Raw genomic sequence first — 16,534 nt, 5'->3', positions numbered from 1 at the left:
AAGATTGAAACAATTTATATTTGGTTACATTTAAGCCTTCTGCTTTACTTGTAAATCAAATTTATTGAAAAGAGAATTTATATTTATTTATATTTGATTGATTGGTTTGTTGGTTGATTGGTTGGTTGGTTGGTTGAGTCATGAATAGTTTTTCAAATCTAAAAGATTTTTATGTCTATGAGAAACACTAATTTTATTAGCAGATAATCTTATTTATTTTCAACAGATTAATTTTTGATATAAGTGAAAGTATTTTGATTGTTTGATTTAACTATTTTTAGAAGATGAAGTTATTTTATTAAATAAATTAGTAGATTGGAAGGATAACCAAATTCTAGAAATAAATCTTTATTGTCAAACATACTTTTTATTCAGATGATCTAAATATGTACTTAGCTTGCACTAATATTGCTCATGTACATACTTATTGCTTTAGGTGGAAATTAATTTGATAATTACTATTTTTGGTTGTTTAGTTTTTGTTGTAATTTTATCTTAAATTTATAATATTAATACAATTAATTTATTTATTTATTAAGTTTTTTATTTATTTATTTATAATTTAATGATTTTGGTATTTGTTTTATGTTTGAATTTTTTAATTTCTTTAGATTTTATAAAGCTTGCTTTGGAAGATATTTATTTATTATTAAGGAGAGATTCAATTAAGACTAATCATTAATCCTTTTATTAAGACTATCCAAAAGCCTTGAGTACCTCCTCTTAATGAGTAAGTAAAGAATATCAAGCTGTTGATAGCTCTTCTCTCATTTCAGGTGTCCCAAAAGAATTTATACTTTTCATTACTATTGATTTTTCTTATGGAGATGTGAAGGAAAGCTCTTTTTTTCTTTTTTAAAAAATAAAATTAAATTAACTTTTTCTTCTAATAATTAAAATTAATTGGCATACATTCCATCAAATTTATCTGGGTGAGGTCTTTTTAAACTTGTAATAGAAGATCCTACAGGTTTAAATCCTGAGCTAGGTTTAGATAAAGTAGGAGTGGGGATATTTATGGCATTATTATTGTTTTGTAAGAGTGATGTTGTTTTACTTGAACTTTAAAGTTAGTTAACTGATTTTTCAAAATACATGCTGTTATTTTCGTCATTTTTAGCTCCTCTAAAACTTAAAGGTGACTATGCTTGGCTGTATTATTAATCGAAAAACTAATAAGAAGTAGAAAGATCTGGTAATTCTGCTTATCTGAGTAGTGTCTTCATCAAAGTGACTGAGTTTTCGATTTTTAATATGTCACTAAGTGTAAAATTAGGGAATACTATATTGAGACTTTTTTTGCTTGGATGCAGTATGAAGGATTCTTATTGAGTTAGAAAATAAGTATTAAAATAATTTAAGGAAATAACTTTAAATATACCTTTTTAATTAGATACAGATTTTAAATTTGACTTTTCTTTATTTGCTTAAGTGTTTTTAGGAGTTGAAAAGTTTAAGTGTTTAACAGGTGTGACGAAATCATTTTCGTTATTTAAAAATGACTAATTTCTTTGTTCTATTGAGCGTAAATCTAATATAATTTTAAATATGATTTAATTAATATTTAGCTATATTTTTATTTTTTTAATATTACGATTGTCAGCTTAAGTAGTAGGAGCAGTTGTTTCTTAGCTAATGAAATTAGATTTTTTATCAGGTGTGATAAATTCTCCCTTTTCTTTTTTACGTTATTTTACTTCTTTCTTTATAGTATCTTTTTCTTTAGATGATTGAATAGCACTTTTCTTATAAGTTGTTTCTTATTCTTCTTCCTTGACAGAAACCATAGGAAGTTGGATGCTATTTGCTCTAGAGTTATTCAAATTAGGTTAAGAGAGCTATTCATTTGATAAATTTTCTTCATCGCTATCTTCTTCGTCGTCATCATCATCTCTATCTTCCATTTTAGAGTGATTAATATTTGATTCTGAATTGAGCTATTTAATTCCCTCATTATATTATGCATTTTAAAGATGGAACTATTTCATATAAGCTTCATTTTTTAATAAGTTAACTGAGGGCATATTTGACAATTCTTCTTCTATTTCCTTAATATTTAAATTTTTCTTTTTGGGAGGTTCTAAATCTTCTTCACGCTTTTACATTTTTAATTTTCTCTTGATAGTTGAATTCCAGTGATTTTTGATTGCGTTATCAGTACGGCCTGGTAAATACTTAGCAATAAGAGCCCATCTATTTCCTAATCTATTTTTTTATATAAAATTATGTATTAAAAGCAAAGCGTTAATATTTAAATTAGATTTAAAATAGAATTGAATTAATCAATTAATGGATTTATTTTGTATAAATATTAAAAGTTGAATTAATTTTTTTTTGTTAATCGAACTAGAAAATTAAAGACTATTTAGAATTTATTAGCAAAAGAATCAAATTTTATTAGAAAAATATATTTTAATTTTTCGAGTGTTTTTATTTATTTGTGTTTGTTTGTATTATGTGCTTGCTTAACTCAAGAATTCAAACAATGAATTTTTAATGGATACATTTGAATGAATGTCAGAAAAGTTAATTAAAATTTATCTCTCATAAAAATAAAAGAGTTAGAGTTAGTGTTATGTTTAAATAGAATTGAAAGAATCATTGAAAATAAAGAGGAAAAATAAAAGATATGTTTAGTTTTGTCAATTAATTTTATTTTTGTGTGCCAAGTTAAATTTTACGAATATAGTTAATTTTCCCACAAAATTATGTATGCTAAATTTCTTAAGAAAATTATTAACGTTCCTTTTCGAATTAAAATCTTGTTTTCTGTGTTTTGTTTTTTTTTGTGAGAAATTTTGGATAAGCATGCACACTCACTCAGTTTTAAAGATACTAATAAATAAGACACTATTCAATAAAATATCTATTGAATGAAATCTACTTTTTGTGAAGCAAATAATAATTCTATTTTAATTATATATTAAAGTAGGCTTAATTTCTTTACCTTTTATGAGCTTCAATAATAGCTTGATCTTCTTCCTCAGTCCATCTGTCTTTCTTGATGTATGGATTTAAGTGATTGTGCCATCTAATTATTAAATTTTATTATTTAATTTTTGCAAAAGTTTAATTAAAATAGCGCGCATTTATAAAATCCAAAAAGAGAGTAAATTGTTTTTTATGTTTTTGTTGCAAAATGTCAAAGATAAATAAATAAATACCTTTCTCTGCATTGTTTTCCAATACGACCAGGTAAATGCTTGGCAATAGAACTCCAATTTTTGGGGCCTTATTCAAGAACTAATTTTGTTACTATTTCATCTTCTTCCTTGGTCCAAGGCCCTTTAACAAGAGATGGATTTAAAACTTTTTACCATCTGTGTAAACATTAAACATCGCTGCGTTCCTTAAAATAGCCAGCAATTTTTTTCCAATTTTTAGCACCATGATCTTTTACAAGGTTTTTTAAGAGTTCATCCTCTTCTTTTGTCCACCACCTTTTGGTTGTATTTGAAGGGGAATTTGAATTTTTGTATTTAGGACGAACAATCTTTTCACCATTTGGGTTATTAGTGTTGCTTTCAAGTTTTCTAGATTCATTAGATTCATATTCATCCATCATATCATCGTCTTCTTCATCAAGCATGTCATCATCTTCGTCATCATCAATATAGTCTTCATTATTTTCTTCATTCATGGTTTATTTTTCTTCATTATTTACTAGACTTTCTTATTGATTCTCTTCTTCTATTTAGCTTTCTTGTTTGATTGAATTTAGCTTTTTGACCTTCAACGACTACTTCCTTTAAATTTTTTATTCTTTGGATTTCTTAGTCTTTTTGAAGCTTTATTCGCCTGATAATGTTTAGTGTTAAGAGTGCATGTTATCTTGGTTTGTTTCATTAGAATTTTCTTCGTCCATATCATTTTCACTACCATCATTTTCATTAGATATCATGCTTGCCTTTTTAACATTTTTCTAAGAGCTCTTAGAATTTTATTTCTTTCTAAGAGGAGGTTCAACAGAATAAGCACAAGCAGAAGATTCATTCTCTTCAATTTTAGACTAAAATGCAGCCTAGTAATAAATGAATTAAGAAATTAAATTAGATTAAGCCTAAAATAAAATTTTAAGATGAAACGGTTTGTTAGTTTTATTCAGTCAAGACTGTATTTACTTATGTGCAAAGGTGCAATAAAATTTATTAAAAATGTCTAAGAGTTCATCGAATAGGAAGCAATTATTAATTGATGCAAAATTTATAATAAAGTAAAAAATTGGATGTAGAACTGAAAAAATTTTCTGCTAAAGTCTTTCAAGACTTTTGTTGAGTAATCAAATATGGAAAGAAGTTTGATAATTTTAAAGCAAAAAGGAAGCAAAAAATTAATAGAAAATTAAATCAAGAGAAATGTATCTATTAATCTATCTATCTTGCTGTCCAAAGAAATGAGAAAAGAAGAAAAGAAATAAAAAATAATATGCGTTAAATAGAAGCAATATTAGGATCTGAGCTGAATAAATAATAAAACTAACTCGATTAAAGACCGTTTATTAATTTGAAGAGTGTTTTAAAAGATCTTATGTTAATAATTTACATGAATATTGGCGGAGATGTTTAAGGAATTAAGAGGTGTTGGAAGTAATAACTAAGAATTTGATGTGGAAGAGATGATAGGAGCATTTATTTAAGAATTTTTAATTTGATTTTAATTTATAGAAGAGTTAGAGAAGAGATGATTGATTACTGTTGAAGCCAAATCTTTGCCAGGCTGGTTGCTGTTGTTATCTGAAGAAGCAGCCTTTAATCCTTCTGGCATCTAAATTAATTGAGATGTGTTGTTTAAAGCATATTTAATTACATCATCTGATTGCACATTATACTTACTCTTAATAACTTCTAATAGCTGTTTGAGTTTCATGAATTCATCCTCTTCTGCTTGCTACTACTATTAGGATTAATTATGCATGATACTGCTAATTTATTGTTAGGCATCTTATTCTTTATTTTATTTTTCATTAATTGCTTCTTCCTTTTTATTTACTACTTATTTCCCTTCACCTTTTGATTAATTAAATCATTATAGTTGTTATTAAACTGATGGTGAATTTATTTACTCTTTTCTACTGAAAAATTCTGGTCTTGAGGTCTCATACCACCTTATCTATTAGAAATGTCGAGGGCAGAAGCAACAAGTTGCTAAGCTTACTACTCTTGAACTATTTGAATGCTATTTTGTTAGCCTTCTTCGATTTTGGTTTCAATTGAGTTACCTTCAGGCTAGGTTTCACTCTTGATCATATGCATATAGTTGTTTAGAGTTGTTTATTCTTCTTCTAAATTTTGTTTTACTTTATATATTGTTTTGTATTTGTATTTTTTTATTACTTTTTTTTTGCGTGTTTACAAGATTAAAAAATTCAATTATTTATTTATTTATATATATATGTGTGTGTATATATATGTATGTATGAATGTTTTCCTCTTGCTACTTAATAATAATAATAATAATTATTATTATTTTCTTAGCTATTTCTTCTTAATTAAGCAATTATTTTCCCTTATTTAAATATTTCGCTTTCTCCTAAATCTGCATTCATTTTGAGCTATCCTTTTCGCTAATAAGAAATAAATCACAGATTTTTGCGCAAAATACAATTCATTAAGCAAAAAATATTAATTGTCAAAGAAAAATCACATCATCTTCAATTTGTAATATAGATAAAATTAAAAAAATATATATAAATAATACATAGGCAAACACGCGCTTCTATTCATTGAATAGTTTGACCTTCTGCTAGTTAGTAGCTTTCAACCTTAGATTTCCATTTCGCTCTTTCAAATTTAGTTCGAAGAGATTCTTTGTGTTAGTGCAATGCATTTTTGAGTCTGTATATCTTAAGGAGTTTATATGATTAAGTTTAATTTCTAACTCTTAACTTAGTAGTGTGAATCAATCAATATATCTAATAAGCGCATAATTAATCTTTAATATAAAAATATCAAAGGAATATTTTTTTGAATAATTTAAAAACAGCTCTATTTCATACCCCAAGATTTCGATATACAAAGAAAAATTATTAATATTCTTCTAATTATATTAAAAATTAACAAATAATAGCTGATAATAAACGTTTATCCCTTGCAGAATTTAATTTTTGCCCATTAAAAAAAAAAATCATCTCTCTGTATTTTGCTCTAATTAATTTTCTTTTATTTTACTTTGTCTCTTCATTTTTGATTAAAAGAAATTCATTAAGAAATTTAATTTTTATTTTTGATTTTTCTCTGATACCATTCTTATTTATTTTTTTTTCCTCTGCGTTTCCCCCACTTATGAATAATATTTTTTCTCTCCTTCTTTAATCGGTCTTTTTGATATTCTCTTAGGATGAATAAATTTATTAAAGTAGAAATAGGTTATCTTTATTTATAGATATAACATTGGCAATCACTGGCCTATTTATTTGCAGCTATTTGCATATAGTAAATATTATGAAATAAAATTTGAATTTATATTAGCAATAATACCAAATAAGATTAATTAAAGGTAAAAATTCATAAATACACATTTTTAGTCTTAGAATTTAGTAAATTCTTGAAAGAATAAAAAATTATGAGAATTAAATTCGAAAATATTCATTAAAATTGTTTTCTGAACTAAATTATATTAAAAAAATTCTTTATTCTATAAAAGTCTATTTACAAAAAGTAAATTAATTTAATAATAATTGAATTACTCTAAACATAAATAGAAAGTATGCAAGTCAATTCTAAAAACAAGAATTTAACAACTAAATTTAATTTGTATTTAATTAATTATTGGAATGTTTTAATTTTTATCGCTACAATATTTAATAAGACCCTAATGAGATAAATAAATATTCAATTTCATTTAATTTAATTACAACCCTTAAATTTAATTTTATTTTCCCGCAAATTTAAATTGATAATTAATGGAAATAAACAAAATCTTTATTCAAAAATTAAATTTCTCATATACTAATCTGTTATTCAAAAAACTACTAAATTAAAAAATACTCTTTATTAATTCGATGAACAGTTTAATTTAATTTTTTTTAAATTATTAAATGCATTTTCCAAAAATAAATTAAATAATTTTGAAAATTTTAAAAATTTAAATTGAAAACTTTTCTTTATATAATTGCCGTCTGAATATTAATTATTTTAGATTGAAATATGTTAAGGTCTAATTAATTTTTGTGTTATCCATAAAATAATTGAATAAAGTAGCATAAATGATTTTAAAGAATTTATTATTATATTTATATGATTAACATTAAAAATATATTTTTTATTGAAAAAATTAATTAATTTTTAAAGATATTAAATAAAAATTTTAATATTTAAGAAATGAATTTGAAATATAAACAAATAAATAAAACATATTCCTCATTTTAGTCAAATAGGATTTATAAAAGTAATCAAAATATTGAACAACTATTTTATCTTTATGAAAATATGATACATCTTATTCTACAGTAATAACTTGGGATCTTAGCATAGTGATTCGATTCAATTAGCTAAAAGTTATCAAACCTAGGATCTATGGAGCAAACATAAAAATAAAATGGATTTTCTATTTCTTCATTGCTCTTTTTCTCTTTTTGCCTTTGCTATAAGATATAATTGGGATCATCGCTAAAAATAAAATACCCTTAATCATCTCCCATATCAAAAACACTTCTATATAAAAGTGGCCACCCAGTTAGCCACCAATCAGGATCATATATGTCTTGGCTATTGAACTCGTAAAATTTATAGGATGAAGTGAGATCTTTAATGATTGGTTTAATATAGTACTTTAAAAGCTTTATTTAACCTTAGATTTCTTATGTATGAAGTAATTAAAATTCACTGATATGATTATTTTATTCTGGGGAATAAAGAATGCTTCTCGCAAATTAAGGATTTTTACTTTAGCTTCTCCCTTGATCATAATGCTTTCTATTTAGATGTTCGATTAAATCTCGTAGGTAGCTTGTATCTCCTTATAAGTGAGAATGCTCCTCCATGAATGTTATGCATTAATCATTTTTTATCTCACTTTTTTAGTTTAAAAGCTTATTTCCATGCCTATTATTTTATTTGTTTATTTATAAATATATAAAAACTCTATCATAAAAATATCATAATAAAATTAATAAATTAATTACCTCTCACCAATAATTTAGCAATAAACTTACTTTTTTTTATCTTTAACGTAGTAAAATACAGGATTAGTATAGTAAGTTATGCTAAATCTTGTTTAATCTTCTGGTTTTATTTGGTTAATAATTTCATTTTTTTACTATTTGAGATATCTTATTGGAATTATTGTTTTTATTCCTAATAAAGATATATTGGTTTGAATTTAATTTTTTTGGATCATTGAATTAATGTGCTTCACTAATTGTTTTGATTTAATATCAAAGTAGATATAACAGCTATCGTTTTCAGCATTAAATTTATATTTAAAAATTTATATTTAGTGATCTAAGTTTTAGTATTAAACATCATTTGTTTAAGATAAAAAAAACTACATGGTTCTTTCAGATACTTAACCCTGATCAGGTTTCTATCCATTAAAACCCTGAAGTGTTATCTTTTTACACCAAATTAGATTTTTACATTTTTAAATGCTAAAGATGTGAATAAAAATATTTTAAATGAGCTTAAACTCATCTTATTACAAATTTTAATATTTTTAATTTTATTTCAGTACATTCTCAATTTCATTGTATTCTTGTAAAAAGTACAATTCTTTGGAGCTACTTAAACATACATTTTTTATTAATTCTATCTACTTTATTCTTCTGTCTTTATGAAACTTTTTTTTTTTACTTTTTTATAAAGATTAGTTTTCTATAAAATTTTTCTTATCTATCTCTTACTACTATTACAATTTATTTGATAGCTCTTAGTCTGTAATAACTGGTAAATCAGAAAAGGTTTCATAGAAAATAGACAAGCAATACTTTAATCTACAATTATTAAAATCAATAAATTCATACTTTTTATTTGTATAGTATTCATCTAGCTCCTCTTTAGTTATTTCATTATTTTGCTTTTTTTTATTTATATTTATGCTTTCTAAATCCTATAACCCAAAAAGTTTCACAATATAAAGCACACATTATAAAATATCATTATTGATTTGAAAAAAACTTCTATTTTCATTAATAACTTATGTGGGATTTTATCTATTTGAACTTTATTAGAATTGATCCAAAAATTCTTTGAAATAACTTTATTATGAGCTAATGAATGACCCACTTTAATTTGATGGGACTTCAAAATAAGATGGATTGAATAATTATTCTAGAATAATTTGTATTGTAGATGGCTATAAACACCTAAAATCTAGCTAATTTTAGCAGAGGTTTTAAGAATAGTATCTAAACTAAGTATTTTATGAAACCTACAGCTTAACAGAGTATTTATATTCTTTTGTATCGATTTCAATATAATCTTATTCTTTTAGATTTTTTGTGTCTTTACTTATTTAGATTGAAAAATTATTTTTCAAATCTTCACTTGATTAATTCCCATAGTCTAAAACTTTTTATTAAAAATAATTTTATCAGTTTTATTTTGTAAACAAACAAATAAACTTAGAAAATAACTCAAATTCAAAATGAAAATATTTAATTTATTTATTTATCAATACTTACAAAGCTCATTTATCTTTGCAGACATCACTTCATCTATGTTATCAGGCCATATTCCTGCTATCTTGTATACAATTTATTCATTTTGTCCTTCAGGAGATTATCTTTGTGCTAAACTGAAAAAAACCTATTAATCGAAAATAGCAAAATTTATGATCTTTTGAATTATAGTTTCTTATTATTTATGATAACAATCAAATAATCTTCTACCAAAACTTAAAGATTTTTAAAGAAACAAATTGGCAATTTACTATTCAACCACATCAAAATATAAAAAATATTAAACTGCATTTTCTAATTTAATTTTTTCAATGCAATAAAATGTTATGTGAGTTGGAACTATTCCATTTTCTTGAAATATTTTAATAAATTGCTACTGTAAAAAACTTTATTCAATTTCATTTTGCATTAATTAATCTATTTATGTTGAATTGCTTGATTAAAAGATGCATAACTTATAGCATTCTAAGATCTTAGCTTGATATAAGATGCATAAAAACATTTCTGAAATCTATGCAATTTAATTGTATATTTCTGGCACAGTAGAATCATAAGCAAGCATTCTAATTCCTTTATTTTTCAAAATTTTTATCAATACTTTAATTGCTTCATTAGAAATTTGATTTGTTTCTTGCTTAACTCTTTCATAATCCTCCATTTTATAGTATTCATATTCGAATTCTTTGTAAATAAGAAGAAGGGATCTCTTGATATTGTGTAAATTTAAGACATTATTTGACCACTCATAATCTAGCAATTTTTTTACTAAATCTGAATTAAAAAAATGGTTTTCTTAAAATTATTCATTCTTGCTAAAAAACCAAATTTATTTTTATTTATTATTATCTAAATTTTTTGAGTATGATTTTATATTAACGCTAGTATTTTATTAGTGCATTACTATATTACTTTTAAAATATTTCAATTAAAATCTTGTCTTTTGTTTTTTATTTATAATATTTTAAAATCAAGCAAATTATGAGTATAATTGATAAATAATCAATATCATCTATTTATTTTTGATAATTTGCAAATCTTATAATTTATGGCTTTAAATTTCTGAAAATTATAAAAGATTTTCTTATCTTAACTTTTCTTCATCAAAATCAAATTACTATTAAATTAAATAGCAATCAAAAATACAAATAAACTTAATCACAGAAGACTACCAAAAATATTTTTTATTATATTATCTAAAATATTTTTTTAAAAACATATATAATAATAAAATAAAAAGTAGAAAATCCTAACAAAAAACTAAAATTTTTTTATTTGAAAAAATGTAAAAAACTCTAACTTTCATTTAAATATTAAAATATATAATTTAAAAGACTAAAACATAGTTTATTCGGGGGGGGGGTAGATAGAGGGGATTGGCATGATCCCTTATAACTTCCATTTTTGACAAATTGAATATTTAAGAGGGATTAAAAAGCTCAATCCCTTCTATCTACCCCCCCCCCGTTTATTCTGTGAAAAATTTGATTTTTTACTGAATTCGTATTTAGCTTTAAGGAAAAACAATTAAAAAATATTTTAAAAAGCTTAACCTGCAAATAATCTAACTCCAATTTTTTTATATTTATTGATATATTTTTTTATTTAAATGAACTTTTTTTTAAAATTAAAAAATATCAATTAAGTATTACTTAATAAAATAAATTGTTTAGATTATTATAATTTTAATTGAGATAGTTAAATTTTTTGTAATAATATAATTAATTGCTTATTCAAAGTGCAAGAATATTTTTAAATTTGAAATAGATTTCTGATCAATTAATATTTGTGACTATTTTTAATACTTTAAAAAGCAAAGATTATAAAGAAGACTTATTACAATTACAGCATAAATAATTATTTATTTAATTTATTAATTAATTTTTGATATAATCAACTAAACTTGACTTGTATAGTGAGTGAGTGATACTACTAAAATAAAAAATTATACAATTAAAAATAAATTAAATCTTTTAATCAAAGTTAGAATTAAATATAGATTATTTGTTTGATTGATTTCTTGATAAATAAACATGCAGCATTTTGAAAAATATATAAAATTCAAATAAATTCATTTTTTAGTAAATAATAAAGTAGTTAACAGCCTTGAAAACTATGCTTTGGACTCAAGCTTTAAAAATTTTAAAAGTTAAGTGAATCAATTACTTAATATTGATATCACTGAGTATATCATATCTCTTTAATCTTCATCAGAAGGAAAGAAAGATAGTAAAGAAAATATAAATTAACAGCAAGATTACGAGTCTTATATTCATAAAGCTCATATTTAAGATTCAGGAACAATTCATGTCTACTTAGATAACTAAAAGCTTCAAGTGAGTAACCCTAATAAAGAGATTTTAGATTCTTGCTTCGAAGACTATTAAAAAGTAAATGAAAGTTTTGAATTTTAGCCAGATGAAAACATAAAAACTTAAAATCAGTAAACCAATTTAAATTAAAAATACGATGCATCAGAAGCTATTATTGAAACAAGCGAATTGTCAATGGTTAATCCTAGTATAGTTCTTTCTTAGTTACATTCTAAACAAAGAAGCTCAGAGTATGATTCTAACAACTTTAATGGAAATATAAAAAAGGCAAGTATCTCTAATCTTAATATTTTAACTACTAAAAGCAATGAAAAGCTCACTTAGTCTAACGAAGTAGCTGAAATTCCTGAAATTTTTTAAGAAATAAAAAACTAGGATTTTTTAGAAAACATCATAAACTATGAAATCATGAGATAAATATTAAATACCTTTCCCAAGCTTTAGCCAGATAACATTGAAGATGACATTAAAATAAAATAGCACATTGCTTATCTTTAGCAGTAAAACGCAGCAAGTAGAAGAAGCACCAGTCCCTAACCTAAGCAATAAAAAAAAAATGACCTTAGTCAAAGCATAGTAAATTAATACTTAGAAAGTTTTTACATGAAAAGTTTTAATTCTATCAAAATATATCTAAGTAAGTAATAATAATTTATATTTATTTTGATGATAATTTTAGGTTTTATCCAATTATAAGTGCAATATTTGCAGAGAGCAAATTGAAAATGTTAGATTTCACTGCTTGGTCTGCAAAAATACAGACCATTGTGAAAACTGCTAACGTGAAAAGCGTGGAGACCATAACCATCCTTTCATGAAGTATAAAAATGTTACTAATGTTACAAGCAATAAATTAAATAAATCCCAAAGACTTTTTAACAATTAAATGATGAATAACTTGGGAAACAACTTAGCTTCATAAGAAAATTTTGCAGCCCCAAACAATGTTAGTTTCCCTTTTTCGTAAATTGTAAGAAATACAACAGGTCCTTTTGGTAATATTTCATCAGCTACACAATCTGCAATAAAAACTCCTCTCCTCACATCTAATAGTAATGTTTAATCTGGTGTATTTAATTTCTAAAATTTGTAAAAATCAAATATCTCTTCTCTTGCATAAACTATGCCATCAGCTTAGAGATAACAACAGTCTTAATTTTATTAGTTTTAATAATAGCCCTAATAGCAACAAATGTAAAATTAATTTTTCAATCCCCTTTAGCAAAGCTAAAACCTTAATATTCCACTGCCTTACACAAAAGAACACTTCTTCAACGAAATGTTCACTAATTAAGTAACTAGCCAAACGTATAATCAGAGTAACATACCTTAGTCTAATATGTAAAAAGCTTTATTTCAATAATATTAATTTTAATTAAAAAACTTTAAAATGCTTTTCAAAAGTTTAATTTCTTTTCATGAGAATTTATGAAACATTTTAAAAACATAAATGTAATAAAATATTATTTGTTTTGCTCATTTAAAAATGGAAAATATTATTTAAATAACGTCTAATTTAATATTGATTGATTTATTTTAAAATAGAAATAGTGCTCTATTTTAGTTGAATAACTAAATAAATTAAACAAATTTTAGTTCAAATAGTTCGAATCAAAATAGTAGTGAAAATTTAACAAGTTAAATAAAAATTATAAATCTCTCTTAAAACCAAACTATCAGAGTAGCTAAGGGATAGTAGTTTACAGTAACTTTTATGATAAAAAATTCAAGCTAAATTCAGTTCCCAGAAGGCACAGTAATTAAAGGTAACGGATCATTTAAACACGTTTAGTAGAGAATAAATCCTTTAAAATATGATGAAATAGATGAAATTAAGCTAGAGTTGAAAGCTCCTACTAATCAAACAGATGCATTCTAATATTTTAAAATAACTTTTCCAAATGGCATGGAATATCCATTAAGATTATCTTTTGAGCTTTAACTCCTATGAGTAAATAAATCAATACATAATTTTGATTAGTTTTTAATTCGAGATAGTTTTTTTTAAGTTCTAGAACTATTTTTCATTATATTTGAATGTAATTAAATAAATTTCATGTATGTTGTATTTGATTTGATTTATGATTATTGCTTTTATGATTTAATTTGAGGATTTGTCTATTCGTAAAGAGTTTTTTTGTATAATTAATTAATAGTAAAAGTGAGATACTTAATTAAAATTAAATTAAAAATAGTCAGAAATGTAGATTAATTACATCAATTAAAGATACATTAAACAAAAATAAATAGGAGGTGGCTAATATGGAAAAGTATTTGAAGCAAAAGATAAATAAAATGTCTTCTAGAATATCGCAATAAAATAAGTTAATCTTTAATATGTAAGGCCTAATGAAAAAGAAATTTGGAAGTAAATAAAAGGTTAATATGTTGTAGAATTGTATGATTGTGTATAAGATGAGTAAAATATGTATTTCATCATGGAAAAATGTGAAGGTGGAAATTTGCAAAAATATATAGAAGATAGCTCTAAGCAAGCTAATAAATAACTTACTCAATATCAAATTTTAGATCTATTTTATAAAATAGTGAAAGGATATAAAGAGTCCTTGTATGAAAATAATATTATTCATAGAGATTTAAAACCTGAAAACATAATGATCCATGAAGGGAATCCTAAAATAACAGATTTTGGGATGACTTTAAAATATATTAATCCATATGATATGATTTAATTCTCTGTAGCAGGTAAATATACTTAAAAAAAAATAAATTATCATTAAATATGTATTGAAAAATGAATGTTGTAGGTACTCCAAAATATGCTCCACCTGAGGCTAAATCAAGTGACAAATTAGGAAATTACATATTCGATATTTACAGTTTAGGATGCATTTTATATTTTTGCCTATACTCAAACACGCCATAAAGTCCTACAACTTATAATCAATTAAATGAATTTCATGAGTGTTTAAAAACTTAAGGACCTTTAGCTATTGCATTTCCTAATAGAAATGTAAATGGGACTGTAGAAATTGTAGATTAACCAATCAAAGATTTAATATAAAGAATGATTGTTTATCAATAAAATTAAAGACTGACAATAGATGAAGTATTAAATCACCCAGCTTTCATGAGAAACACTTTTCTCAATAATAGAATTTTAATTACAAGTAATTTAAACTAAATCCAAAGGCTCTTGGATAATAAAGTAAAAGAATATATTTAGGATAAAAACATAGCTTATGAAAAAATATTTACTAACTCATCAATAACGATATAGGTAAAGTAACATTAAATAAATTATAAAATGACTTGCTTATATTTTACCAATAAAATTAAAGTATTTATTTTTATTTATTTATTTAATAGGAAATTCGATATCAAGAGTTAATTGATAAATATTTTCAATTCATCTTTAACTCTACTAAATTTACTTTGTTAGTATTAAACTAATTTGTTTAAAATTTTACAAGAATAGAAACTAATCAAGAGAGCGATTACATAATACTACACTTTGTGTTCTATGTTGATATTACATTTAATTACTTATTAGATCTATTGGATGAATCTTGTACAACTATCCCAAAATGCTTAAATATTTTAGAAAACTCATATCTTAAATATAAAAAATCAAATAGGATGAAAGAAACAAAGTAAATGATAATTAAAGAACATTACAAATGGAAGGATTTATATAAATAGCTAATAAGTGAATTGTAATCAAATTATGATAAATTTCACTTAAATTCTTAAAATGTATATTAGTCTTTCAGTCATAAAATGTATTATCAAGCTCTTTATTAATACTCCCAATAACAATAGTTCAATGGAGATTACTGCGAAAGAATCTTAAAGAAAATTATAAAGGAGTATTTTAGAAAGTATCCTAATTATATGTCTTAAGAAAAAATGGAGTTGCATTAGGGCTTGATTCTCATACTTACTTTCTTAGATAAAAGTAAAGAAATAAATTCTAATTTTGAAAACTTCTCTTTTTCTTCCTATTATGATTGGCTTCAGAAGGCTAGCTATGATTAGGAAAAGTTTAAATAAAAAATTTTTACTGATAGTGAATGATTAATTTATTGATTGATTGATTTAGTTTGCTTGCTTGCTAGTTTGTTTGATTGATTGATTGACACGTAAGCTAAAATATTTAAATTTATCAATTTATACTATTTATATTCATAATACTAATTTAATTAATATTTATTCAATTATTTATATAATTTACAAGTCAAATTTATATGATCATACATACATACATTCATTCAGTCAGTTACTCACACACTACTGGTTTTATTTTATTTGTTTTGTCGAAATATTTATTAAAAAACTTACGAAATTCATAAAGTTATAATTTTTGTTAAAAAATATTTTAAACACAAAAATAAAAGAAAGAAATGTTAATTTATATAATTTATATTTATTTATTTATTTATCTAATAGCTCTTTAAAAATATGTCTCATCTATTAAATTTAAGGTGAAAAACATAAACTAATAGAATACTATAAATTGATTTTGCTACCAAATTGATATATAAGTTAAAATTATTTAAAGCCATTAATTTATATTAGGGGTAAGTTAGAGTCTAAAAATTTTAACTTTATGAAAATATTATTTCTG

At 23.5% G+C, this 16,534-nt stretch overlaps 4 protein-coding genes across 4 annotated transcripts; 2 read left to right on the top strand and 2 right to left on the bottom strand. All coding sequences in view use genetic code 6, as the record gives it.

Moving 5' to 3' along the window:
* Nucleotides 1-744: 744 nt before the first annotated feature.
* On the bottom strand, nucleotides 745-5,252 carry TTHERM_00842380 (Myb-like DNA-binding domain protein; the record flags this gene model as incomplete). The annotated part of the gene is made up of 8 exons (XM_001027254.2): nucleotides 745-850; nucleotides 913-1,324; nucleotides 1,382-1,531; nucleotides 1,595-2,205; nucleotides 2,948-3,031; nucleotides 3,165-4,021; nucleotides 4,543-5,006; nucleotides 5,063-5,252. 8 exons carry the CDS (start codon nucleotides 5,250-5,252, stop codon nucleotides 745-747), a joined length of 2,874 nt encoding a protein of 957 aa, XP_001027254.2.
* Nucleotides 5,253-7,390: 2,138 nt separating this feature from the next.
* Nucleotides 7,391-10,514, bottom strand: TTHERM_00842370 (hypothetical protein; the record flags this gene model as incomplete). Its single annotated transcript, XM_001027253.2, has 3 exons — nucleotides 7,391-8,042; nucleotides 8,123-9,506; nucleotides 9,620-10,514. The coding sequence occupies 3 exons, from the start codon at nucleotides 10,512-10,514 to the stop codon at nucleotides 7,391-7,393; spliced, it is 2,931 nt and encodes a 976-aa protein (XP_001027253.2).
* Nucleotides 10,515-11,646: 1,132 nt separating this feature from the next.
* On the top strand, nucleotides 11,647-13,897 carry TTHERM_000841370 (ZZ-type zinc finger protein; the record flags this gene model as incomplete). Its single annotated transcript, XM_012800880.1, has 3 exons — nucleotides 11,647-12,522; nucleotides 12,626-13,287; nucleotides 13,492-13,897. 3 exons carry the CDS (start codon nucleotides 11,647-11,649, stop codon nucleotides 13,895-13,897), a joined length of 1,944 nt encoding a protein of 647 aa, XP_012656334.1.
* Nucleotides 13,898-14,147: 250 nt separating this feature from the next.
* On the top strand, nucleotides 14,148-15,984 carry TTHERM_00841360 (kinase domain protein; the record flags this gene model as incomplete). The annotated part of the gene is made up of 3 exons (XM_001027251.1): nucleotides 14,148-14,652; nucleotides 14,715-15,187; nucleotides 15,277-15,984. The coding sequence occupies 3 exons, from the start codon at nucleotides 14,148-14,150 to the stop codon at nucleotides 15,982-15,984; spliced, it is 1,686 nt and encodes a 561-aa protein (XP_001027251.1).
* Between the last annotated feature and the right edge of the window lie 550 nt (nucleotides 15,985-16,534).

The sequence above is a fragment of the Tetrahymena thermophila genome (genome assembly GCF_000189635.1).
Source record: "Tetrahymena thermophila SB210 genomic scaffold scf_8253894, whole genome shotgun sequence".
Lineage (NCBI taxonomy): Eukaryota > Ciliophora > Oligohymenophorea > Hymenostomatida > Tetrahymenidae > Tetrahymena > Tetrahymena thermophila.
This window is presented reverse-complemented; position numbering and strand designations above follow the sequence as displayed.